We start from the raw sequence: 12822 nt of genomic DNA on the forward strand, positions 1-12822 counted from the left end.
TTGGTGTCAAAAGAGGAAATCTCCAACTGCAGCCCATGGTTGTAGCCCACGTACAACTGACCTGTCAAAGCCGTGGGCCCCCTTCTTGCTGTGTGATTCAACACCCCCTCAAGTTGGGTTGTACTGGTTGTACAATCCTAACCTGCAAACAAATTTATCAAGTAAGAGCCCGATAGTGCATTTGTCAGAACATCGACAAGTTCATGAGTTGGGGTATATACCACAATTTATGAGTTCTTTATTTTCTCAGATATAAAATGCATAGCAATGGTATTATATTTTATTTTGTCGTGATGTACTTGATCCTTGGCCATACTGATTGCGGCTTGATTGTCACATTTCAACTTTATTGTGCCTTCAATCTTTATTCTCAGTTCAATAAATACTTGTATTATCCAAATACCTTCACAAATCGTAATTGTTAATGCTCTCAGTTCAGATTCCTCAAGGCTTCTTGAAACAATAGATTATTTCTTGCTCTTCCATGTCACTAGGTTCTCACACACAAATGAACAATATCATGTGGTCAATCGACTGTCAACCTGGCTTCCTGCCCAATCTGTATCAGAATAAAGGATTAATTTTCTATCTTTATTTTTCTAGAATAATAGCCCTTTTCCAATAGTGTTCTTGAGATATCTCAAGATTTGATATATTGCTTATATGTGTTCCTTCATAGGATTACTCATATATTGGCTCACTATGCCCACAACCAACCCAATAGTTGGGCGGGTGTGGCAGAGGTATATAAGCTTTCCTACGAGATGTTGATATCTTTCTTTATCTACAGGAATCTCCTTTTTTCTATCCCAAGTTTTTTCTTAGGATCCATAGGTGTACTGGCTAGTATGCCTGTATCTAAGTGATCCTAGTAGGCTAGTCTCCTTCAGTAGGTCTAAGGTATACTTGCATCGGTAAATAAATATACCTTTGCTTGATTGAGCTTCCTCCATATAAAGGAAGTATCTAAGTTATCTTAGATCTTTAACTTCAAAGTCCTTGGATAGAGCTTATTTGATCTTCTTTATTTCCTCTATATCATTTCTAGTAAGATAATGTTATCCACATATATAATCAACACTGCTATCTTATTTCTTTATGTCTGCTTCACAAATAAGATATGATCTGTCTAGCATTGTCTAAAATCATGGCCTTTTACATACTTTGAGAATCTTCCAAATCATGTTTTAGGAGACTGCTTTAATCCATACAAGGGTTTCAATAGTTTACACACTGTCCCTTCAATAAGACATCTGAATCCCCATTGGAATCTCCATGTAGACTTCTTCTTTTAGGTTCTCATTCAAGAATGCATTCTTGATATCTAGTTGATGTAGGGGCCAATCTAAATTTGCTACTAAGAAAAGAAGAATCCTGATGGTGTTGAGCTTTGCAACAGGAGGAACAGCGTCCTACTAGTTTATTCCATAAGACTGTGTGAATCCTCTTGCAACCAATTTAGCTTTCAGTCTCTCAACACTACCATCCTCCTTATTCTTTACGGTTAACACCCATTTGTAGGTCACAACTTTCTTTCCTGATGGGAGATTTGTAATTACCCATCTTTGATTTTTCTCCAAGGTCTTAATTTCTTCTTTAATAGCCTGTCTCCATCCTGGGTGATTCAAGGCTTACTGAATATTTGATGTTTACATAGCTTTATTCATAATACCCTCAAAATAAACAAAACAATTATATAAATCTTTCTTTCAATATGAAAATGAAATTGAAATAATAAAATTTCAAATAACTATAATTACCCACTTTATTTTCCTCTTCTAATATTCGTTCAGTTTTGAAAACCTTTAACTATTCACAAGAATATAACAATTTAATTAATATTAAATATCAATTAAATATATCAATAGGCATTTGATTTCTTCTACAAAACTTACCTCACAAGATTTCCTTTTTTGTTGAATTCTTAAAGGACTCAACTCCTACAACTTGCTTTCTTTTCGTCTAAAATTCCTAAAATTAAACAATATAATTTTCATGAAAAAATAGTTTAATAATAAATCTAAGAAAATTTATCTGAAAGGAATTTTACTTACAACGAGGGGATTTTTCAAATCCCAAAATCTTCATCTTTCTCTCTCGCAAATCTCTTCTTCTCGCTTACAAATATCTTCCTTATCGTCAATTTAATATTTCCATTAATTAGATAAAGAATTATGAAACAATTTATACAAAATTGAAAGACAAACATTTTTTCCTTCTTTCTCCTGGTTGTTCCTCTCATTTCTTCCTAATCTCTACTTCTTTGGTGAAATGAATGAATAGGAGTTGTTGATTCTTATCTCCCAAAATGATGGATTGCTAAAAATGGCGAATCAAAATCTCTGAAACCTCCTACGCATGCGTTTGGTTCCGCCCCAGTCGTCCACCCTCAGTTTTGTTAGCAAAACTGACCCCATTTTGGGGTCGCGACTTTATTAGGAGGGCTGGCTGCACCCAACCGGTTTGTTACATACCCAATGTATTGTGATTTTCACTTGCTTGATTTTAAACCCTTGGAAAGACCTCTGACTTTATGAGAAATGTTTTTAGTTATAAATGGATATTAATATAAGGGAAAATAATTTTGTTTTCAGTTATAAATGGATATTTCTTTGTTGTTGTAAGGCCATGAATTGTTGAAATACTTATTCCAGGGTCCCCAACATACCATTAAGCCTACCAAGGAAGTATTAATGATCCTAGAGGCCTAGATGCATGGCTATAAGGGAGTATTTTAATAGGCAAATTTAGATTGATTCCCTTTGCTTTTTCACAACATGTTGAACTCTTTTCCAAGCAACTACAACTCTTTATCAATCTAATAATTTTTTTTTTGATTTTGCATAGTTTTAATGAATTTAAAATTTTCAAAGCGAAATACAGTTTTTTGGTGGCGCCTTTCTCATTTATGAAGAATATATACATACATACGTATATATATATATATATACATGTATACATGTATATATATAGTGGGGTGTGAGGGAATTTGATAGTGTATATTCATCAGAAGTGATCTTTAAATTGCATTACATTTTAATTTGCTTTGCCTTTCCTTTTCAATTTATGCTAAAACTTGCTATGATGTTGATCCAATCGAGAATGAGTTGTGTTCTCCAATAAATTGTTTTTCTCTTAAGGCTTGGTTAACTATTGTAGGGGGCTTAATTCAATCATCATCATAAGCATTCTTGGTTTTCTACTCTTCAAGATTTTATTCCCATGGTTTACTTTTCTTATTCATCTTAGTCGTGGTTGTTGCTATGATTTTCACAGTTCCATTGATTGCTAAACCCAGTCACCACCCTTCCCTGGTCTGTGCTATTTTTGTGTTATCAAGCTCCTTTTTGCTACAAATTGCTATCATTTTGGGAGCCTTATTTGTTATTGATTGTTGCAGAAATTACTTAACTGCCTCTTGTTTTCCTTTAATGAATTAGTTCATATGGAAATTATGAAGACTAAAGTTGATAGCTACTGTTTAAGTGCTGAGATAGCTGTAACTAGTATTTTTTAATTGAATTTTGAAGATTTTGGGGAATTTCTTATTTTGGGCCTTTTTTGTGCTATAAATAAGACCTTAATGGCTATATTTAGAGCTCCAATTTATTTTATGGAAGAAAAAGAAAAAGAAAAAGAAAAAAAGAATACAAAGGTTTCTAGCTCTCTCTCTTGCTTGCCTGCCCTCGCTCCCCTACTTGCTCGCTCACTCTTTTGCTCTGCCATCTCAATCAGCCCTTCTTTGTCTTCAGAAAGGTGTAAAAAACTCCTTAGATCGGTTAATTTTTTTATATTATTACCAGTATAACATAGCATTTTTATTATAAAGAGCATTAAATCATAAACTAGAAAGTTTCTCCTCGAAATAATTATATATTTATCTTTCTTCAATTATCATTTAATTATTTCAAGTAATTTACCCTTTTTAAATCAATTTGATCTTGACAGCTCCATCAAGCCTTTAAATTATTCATGACATTTTAACTAACTAATAATTTTAATTTTAATAGTTTTTAATTAAATAAATAATTTTTTGAGTCTTTACACTTTCTATGGGGAATCATTTTTTTGTGCTGAACTTTTGTCCTTGTTATTCTGGAGGCTTCAGAACAATATGACCATAGCTCTCTTTCTTTGAGATTTCAATTTTTATTTTTTAATTTTTTGTAGATTGTCTACGATGCCAACAATCTTTCTAAGGTTGTTAAAAAGAAGAAGAACATGAAGAACTGGTTGGACTTCTATCAATTGAGACATGAAAGAAATCCATCTAAAAGACCAATCCGTAAGGTTAATTCCAGTAAAGACCTTTTCCTTTTCTTATTTGTGATAGCAAACTTTATTCTTATCCATGTCGCTTGACTCTTAAGCTTACGTCTCTGAAATTCTTTTACCAGACCGGTTTTCTAGGCTTATGTGGTGAGAAGGTGGATGCAATTGACTATTACACGACAGAGATTGCAAAGCTATCTAAAGAAGTAAGTAGTTCATTGTGAAATGTGTGCAATGTGATGGCCTGCGCTTGGAGCTATTATTCAGTGTGGACACCAGATGGTTCTCCCGTCCGGTTACGCTTAGGTACCAAGCTTGGTACCGAGCGGTACCGAGCGCGGTACATTTTTGAGGTGACGTGGCGCATTTTTATTGGTCTTCGGATTCCATCCGGACTCCGCATAGAATAATAAATCCTGCCATTGAGGGCTTATAATGTTTTTCTCTATAATAAACATGTGTCAACAGCTCATATTGTTTCAACATTAGCTGATGAATTTATACTGCATTATTTGATGTATAGTTTGCTGTTTATTTTGCTTTTTCCACATTACTATATTTGCATCGACTTGAAAAGAAAATTCCAGTGATTGTTCATTTAATTTTTGCCGTTTGGCTGGATATTTCTTATTTCTTATATCGAACTGAACCAAGCTTTTGTTTCACATCCATGGTTAGCTTTTCGATCAAGTAATTGTTGTCTTTTTCGATCTCATCCATGGAAGTTCTGTAGTTCATAATGTTTAGGCTGGTGGTTGCCTTGCTGCTGCATATTGTTACTTTTACTCCTTTTTCTGAAACATCACATTGAGATGATCTTGGAGGCTATGTGATCATTTTCTCTCTAAATACCGTTACATTCACTAAATTTTGATGGTTGATGATATTTTCAGGAGGTGGAAGAACGAGACAGGATTAAGGGACAAAATTCCATTATTCCTGCTGCATTTGTCTCATTTCGAACACGATGGGGAGCAGCTGTGTGTGCTCAAACGCAGCAAACTAGAAACCCAACAATTTGGTTGGCTGAGTGGGCTCCCGAACCTCGTGATGTTTACTGGAATAACCTAGCTGTCCCTTTTGTCCACCTTACCGTTAGAAGGTTGATAATAGCAGTCGCATTATTCTTTCTGATATTCTTCTTCATGGTCCCTATAGCCTTTGTACAATCTCTTGCAAATATAGAAGGCATCGAGAAAGCAGTTCCATTTTTAAGGCCCTTAATCGAGAGGTAAGACTGATTTAGAAATTGAAGTTCCTAATACTGTACGTATCATTCTATGTATACTCTTTTTTTTTCCCTTAATCGAGTGGTAAGAATCTATCATTTGTGTAGATTCTATTGTATTTATTTGATGTTACTGATTATTAACGATGACTTCTTTTGTGTAGATTCTTTTAGTTTTTATTTGATATTTCTTGGTATTTACAATGACTTCTGCTGTAGATTCATGTGTTTTATACCACTTAACTATTTTAGGTTCAAGTTTTTTATTTTGGTGCATTACAATAAGAAAAAAACGACTAAGGTAGGTTCATGTGTCTTATACCACTTAGTAATAGAAGAGGACATGCTGGAACTTGCATCCTGTATCTTTATCTGAACTACCAATCTTGTCAATAAGGGGAATAAGCAAAATTGTGAATATGGGCTGTTATAGCACGAAATTTAATACATTGGAAGTTGGTGTTTATTCAATATGCTATTATTATTCTATAATTTTCACAACCTGGCCCAAAAATTTTGAATACCAAGATGGGAATAGTCAATCAGATTGAAATTCACTTTATCTTTTAATTTAGAAGAGCTAACTATGCCGTCAAATTTTATTTACATATATTATACAAATGATGATTATGATACCTAAATCCAAAAAAATTACTTTTGTTGTACATGAACTCTATTTTTTCACCATTTAAGCTTAAGGAGATGTTTTTGAAAATAATGATCAACTAAATGATGAATTAAAAACTCAGTGGTTAATTATATTTGTAAACCATAATAATTTAAAACTAGAAAATAGCATACTTGCAAATCATTGTGTGTAGTTCATAACATTTTACTTTATCATGGGCAATAAATAAAGATGCATTGGCAATTGTCTCAATGATGGTAAAAGGAAACTATTAAGTTTCTACTTTCTTTATCATTTTGGTATCTTAAGTTCTCTTATCTTATAATACAGCTGCCACAAGAGCCGTGTTAGACCGGTCCATTGGACCGGTTCGATGGGACTGAACCAGCATGCAAAAGGACGGAGGAGTTCTGCCTCCTGTACAGGCAGCGCAAGCTGCAAGTTCACAGGAGCTGATTTCAGAAGGATTTTTGAGAAAGTTTAGGAGGGAATTTGAATGTTGGGAATGTTTAGAGATTTCCTTTTGATTTGTATGCATTAAATACTTTGTTTTCTTAGGGTTAGAACATCTTGAATTTGGTTGAAATTTGATCTCTTATATTTAGGTGTTCCTTTGGGCTCTAGCGGTGTCTAGAGATTTGGGAGAGATAGATCCTCCTCTTGAATAGAGGATCAATTGTATCTTGTTAATTTCCGTTTCCCTTTTATCAAATAATACAAATTATCTACTGTTTTTGTTGTTTTGTGTGGATTTTGGTAGAGAAAGCTCGTTGTTTTCTGAAGATTGATAGGAAATACTCGAGATCTACAAGTGTTTCCTATCAAATTGATATTAGAGCACGTTGATCGAAGGGGAACCAATGACTGAAATGAAAATAGAAGTTTTGGAGAGAGAACTTGCGCAACTCAAAGCAAATTTTGGGGAGAAGATTGCTGATTTTCAAAATCAAATTGCATCCGTCAATGAAAGGATGGAGGAAAGTTCGCCGTGGTGGAAGACATGTTGAAGAAATCGATTGAAGCCAAAATCAAACCGGTGACATCGGAAGCAAAGGAAACTACCGACAACCATGGAAGAGATGAGAACCCTAACATGTTTAGGGGAAGGGGAAATCCATAAGTGGAGATCCTGGAAGGAGAATATGGAATGCCTCCTCGAGAACCACTTTTTAGGGAGGAGATGAGCATTGGCTATGCAATAAGGGGTGCTGAATGTGTAAGGAGAGGGGATGATTTAGATCGCGGGGTGCTGATTTTGAAGGAAGAAGAGGGGATTTTGATAAAGGGTTTGAATATGATCGTCGGAAGGAAGATAGTGACAATTGGGGAGCACCCTCTTGGAATGAGGGGTTATGGAGGATTTAGGGGAAACGGGTGTGACCCGAGGGTGAGGAAACTGAAGATGTCAATCTTTGAGGGGAGGATGCGCACGGGTGGATCTACAAGGTAGAAAGATATTTTGCCGTCAATGGGTTGACATAGGAGGAGAGACTGCTGGCGGCGAGCCTATGTTTGGAAGGGAAGGCTTTGTCTTGGTATCAGTGGAGGGACATGCGACGACCCATACGGAGTTGGAGAGAGTTCAAAGATTGTTTGGTAGAACGTTTCCGAATTGGCAGAGGAGGATACTTCTACAGGCAGTTCTTCGCCTTGACACAGGAGGGTTTCGTGATAGAATATCGGGAAAAATTCGAATACCTTGCTAGCCGATTGGACCACCTTCCTGAGACAGTGCTAGAGGGAAATTTCATGAAGGGACTGACATCATTGATCCGGGTAGCGGTTAGAGTAATGAGGTCTCATGACTTGGGAGATGCCATGGAGCTAGCTCAATTGGTGGAAGATCAGAGGCATCTGAAGAGTGAGATGGGAGGCAGTAGCTCATGAGGTTCAAACAGGAGGACCACCACCTTTTTAGCACCCAAGGAGCTGACACTGGGTATTCTTAGCGAGACTTCAAAGGAGAAGATTACCGGAGAAAGACTAGGGGAAAACTTCAAGAAGCTCACAGAAACAGAATTAGAGGAGAAGAGGGCGATGAGATATGTTTTAGATGTGATGAGAGATATACGCTGGGGCACAGGTGTAAGGACCGAACTCTTTAGGTTCTTACTGTTTGCGATCAATAAGGAATGGAGGGTGTCGTCTTTCCACCTTGATGACAAGGTGGATATTTTGGAGGGGAGTATTGTTAGACCGGTTCATTGGATCGGTCCAACCGGCCTAATGTATTGAACCAGCACGCAAAAGGGTGGAGTTCTGCCTCTTGTACAGGCCGCGTGAGCCACAAGTCCACGAGAGCTGATTTCGGAAGGATTTTTGAGAAAGTTTAGGAGGGAATTTGAATGTAGGGGCTGTTTAGGGATTTCCTTTTGATTTGTATGCATTAAATACTTTGTTTTCTTATGGTTAGTGCATCTTGAGTTGGTTGAAATATGAGATCTCTTATATTTAGATTTTCCTTTGGGCTCTAGCAGCGTCTAGAGATTTGGGAGATTGATCCTCCTCTAAAATAGATGATCAATTGTATCTTGTTATTTTATGTTTTCCTTTTATCAAATAATACAAATTATCTGACACCGGCCAGGTAGGGGTCTCGACGAATCCACGTCGAGGATCCGGTGACGGGACCAAGAACTCCTTCTTGGGGGAGGGATCACCACCTGAAATCCTTCAGGATACAGAAACCCAAAAGCAGTGTAAAAACTACTCAAATATTATTCATCTCAAATATGCCTATTACAAATGTTGGCTATGTATTTATAGCTAAAAGAAGCAACATACTAGGCTACACAAACAAAAGAAAGCATAACACCTATATAGCCATATAAAATATCATATGAAATTAAATGGCTTTGAAGTTCAACATGATCAATGGCTCAGCTTCGGCGTCATACTACCGGGGTAGGAGGAACTTCAGGCCCATAGGAAGATGTCTGGTTGGCCACAAGGCGGTGGGTTTGGTTGGCTAAACCGGTTTGGATATTTCCACCCGGTGTTATTCGTCCCATTTTGGAGAGACTTCCACATAACCTGGAGACGATGAAAAATGAGATAGCTGTCAAACTCTTTTGGTATCTTTAGTAGCTCATTCAAACGGCACTCTTCACGAGTTGAATTGAACTTGACGCAAAATGGATCAACTATGCACATATCAGTATCCACAGAGATTACATCTAAGAATTTGGTGTCGGAATGTGTAAATGTACCAAGGTCGTTGTTGTGGTCAAATTTGTTCATATCAATTCCATTATCAATGAGGGAGAGAGCATTCATTGCCTTATCATGAATGATATGCATGAATAACTCCGATTGGGCATCCTTCTTGCTCTCGTCGCCATCATATGCGGGTTGATCAAAGTCAAGAATTCCGTCAAACATGTCGTCATCATACACGTCATAAACAGGATCATCGTAGAGAGGCAAAGACGATGATTTTTGCAACAAGTCTTCAAATCCGTCGAAGCTGGACTCGATCAAGGGTGGGGTGGAAGATTGACGAGGTGGTCCTCCAAACACATTGTTGTAGGAAGAATGGATCTGATCATCTAAGATGCCCTCGTCGTCATCATCATCGGTTGGTAAGGATTCTATGCTTTTCCTCTGTTCGAGCCTTGACATGCGTTGTTTGAGTCGAATAATTTCTCCTTGAAGATCTTCTATTTCGGTTTCTTGCAACATGCGTCGAGGAGGCATCTTAGAAGAAGAAGAGAGCCTGCTGGCGTTCAGCGATGTGCGTGAGGTCTAGAGAACAGGGATGGCGAGCGGGCTTCCTTGCGTGCGTGAGGAGCTGGCGATTGATCGCGAGCCGTAGAGAGATCGAGTGAGAGAATTTTTTTTTTTTGGGCTCCTGCGTGCGGCAAACAGCAAATAAGAGATCGGGAGACTTCCCTCGGCTGAGGAGATCTGTGGGCGAATTCGAACGAACCGAGAGGGAGTGACAAGAAACTGCAACCTGGACTTGTTGCAAGAACGCTGTTTGGAGGAGGTATAGTAAAAGGAATCCGGTACTTTAATAATTCTTGAGGTTGCTGTCTGGCGCTAGACCCAGAGATGGCTGTGTGGAAATTGGTTGGGCGTGGGTGGTGGCCTCGATGAAATCTGAATGTGTCCGAAGACGATTTCACCTTTCTTGGATGGATTTGAAAACCGGACAGCAGCAAGAATGAATTCAAAGAAATTTGGTGGTAAGTCTTGTTATGCTATAGCGGGTGAAGTAGGTACTTCCTTTAAGAACTAACAGCTCTGTTAGTTGCTATCCAAGACTTGAATAGCTAAGCAGTGAAAGAAGCTTGCTGTATTTTTGCATTTCTTGACTTGTTATGGATGTTTGGAGGAAATCATTTGGAGAAGATAACAACAGGAATCCAGCGGCGGAAGACGACAGCACCCTTCTTCTGGGCCGCAGTTCTTGACTGCTTGAAGAGAAAGAAACCGCCCAAATGAAGAAAGGAAGAGATGGAAACCTGTTTCACGGACGAGACACACGAATGGACGAAAATCACGCCCAACACTCTTCCGGGACGGATATCACGGCTGCAGGAAACGAGAAGAACCTGATGACGCCAATCCAGACACTTGGGGGATTGGCTCTGATACCAAATGACACCGGCCAGGTAGGGGTCTCGACGAATCCACGTCGAGGATCCGGTGACGGGACCAAGAACTCCTTCTTGGGGGAGGGATCACCACCTGAAATCCTTCAGGATACAGAAACCCAAAAGCAGTGTAAAAACTACTCAAATATTATTCATCTCAAATCTGCCTATTACAAGTGTTGGCTATGTATTTATAGCTAAAAGAAGCAACATACTAGGCTACACAAACAAAAGAAAGCATAACACCTATATAGCCATACAAAATATCATATGAAATTAAATGGCTTTGAAGTTCAACATGATCAATGGCTCAGCTCTGGCGTCATTTTCTACTGTTTTTGTTGTTTTGTGTGGATTTTGGTAGACAAAGCTCGCTGTTTTCCGAAGTTTGATGGGAAATACTTGAGATCTACAAGTGTTTCCTATCAAGCTGCTATCTAAATATTTATCATTAAAGGCATTTTGTCACATAACCGTTTCCAAATCTAATGTAATATCCCGTACGCGGGGTCCCATTGTGTGAAGAAGTCGAAGGAGGCGAGGAAGACGAAGAAGATAAAGTGGATGAAAGAGCTTGTTTCATTGCTTATAGGTGTGAAGTCGTAGAGGACAGTTGTCAATGGGGATTTGTTTTTACTGGAGCCGTTTTAGTCGTGAGCTACGTACAGATGAAGCTGAATCGTTCTGTCGGTTGAAAGATGAAAGAAGGGGTTTGTCAAGGAACTTCCATTTGGAGTATAGGGCTTGTCTCTATGAAAGCCGAGAGAAAGGTAGCGAGATCATGCTTTAACAACAATTCCTCGTTTGGAATAGGCACCTGTGATCAATCCAACTTAGGGGGAGGACGCATGCGTGAGTGTTAGGGCTCGAGATTGGTAGTTGGTAAAGTTTATTTTTATATATTTTATGTAATACTTAGAAAAAGAATGTTTAATTTATATAAACTTAAAATTTTATCATATGCCCAATTATTATTTATTAAATTATTTATGAGAAATTTAGAATAAAAATAGTAAATACTATTAAGGAAGTTTAATTTTAATTTTATATTTTTTAAAATAATTTAGAAATATTAATTTTAAAATAAAAATTAATTAATATGTATATAGAGCATATTTAAATTTGTATATGAGATTAAAGTTATGTTATTATGTTATAATAGTAAATTAAATTTAGAAGAATCGAATTTATGAGCGAACGATAAATTATATAGAAAAGGTAAGACTATATTTAAGTAGTTATTTAAAGAGAATTTATTAGATATATAAACTTTATTTTAGAAATTTATAATAAAATATGATAAATTGATATTTAAATGAGAGATTATGATATTTAAATAAGATTTTGATTTTAATTGAAAATGCTAATTTGGAGAATTAATTATACAAATAATGAATTATATGATGAGTGATAATTGACATGTTATTAATTTACTCATTAGAATATTTTAAAATTCAATTCTAATGAGTAAATTAACTAATTAGAGGATTAAGAGAAATTCTAATTTTAACATTTTAAAGATAAGGTTTTTATATAGGTGTTAAGGTGACGTCAACGTTATAATGATTAAGGTGGATTGTCATGGCATTATATTTCAAGGTGGTTACTCATGCTTCTATTTTTTAGTAATAATGTTGATTTCTTTAATCTAATTTATTGAATTACTTAATATTGGCTAATCAAATGATTATTGTCAAATTTTAACATTTCTTTTTTTTTGTGAATGATCATATTGAATTGATTAAAAGTTAGCATGATTATTTATCATATGCACACTAAAAAGTTTTGAATGATAAATGAATGAAATGAATATATAGAAATGTATGAATATGCATGTTGAATGATGGAGCACACTCTTTTGTGGTATTGGTTGGGGACACAATGTACTCGTGCACGTAAATATAAATAATTATGAAAAGGAAAAAGGAAATGGAGTATCTTCACTGATACTATTTTGGACAGTAGCTCCTATGAATGTTGTATTATTTATGAGAAAGGATAAAAATATGGATAAAGATATGATATATACAAAATATTGATGGTCATGTTTAAAATGAATTTAAATAGAATTACTTTATGTTTGAAAATGAGCATGC

The 12822-nt window shown here is 36.3% G+C and overlaps 1 protein-coding gene across 4 annotated transcripts in view; it reads left to right on the forward strand.

The window, feature by feature from the left end:
- LOC110106919 (calcium permeable stress-gated cation channel 1) overlaps positions 1–12822 on the forward strand; it is a 71379-nt gene that overhangs the window by 29332 nt on the left and 29225 nt on the right. For all 4 annotated transcript variants that reach the window (XM_020837008.2, XM_028698907.1, XM_028698906.1 and 1 more), the window contains 3 exons: positions 4171–4290; positions 4398–4478; positions 5166–5503. In XM_020837008.2, coding sequence (XP_020692667.1) covers positions 4171–4290; positions 4398–4478; positions 5166–5503 — 539 coding nt within the window. The remainder of the gene's footprint in view (positions 1–4170; positions 4291–4397; positions 4479–5165; positions 5504–12822) is intronic.

The sequence above is a fragment of the Dendrobium catenatum genome, unplaced genomic scaffold, assembly GCF_001605985.2.
Source record: "Dendrobium catenatum unplaced genomic scaffold, ASM160598v2 fragScaff_scaffold_1177, whole genome shotgun sequence".
Taxonomy (NCBI): Eukaryota; Viridiplantae; Streptophyta; class Magnoliopsida; order Asparagales; family Orchidaceae; genus Dendrobium; species Dendrobium catenatum.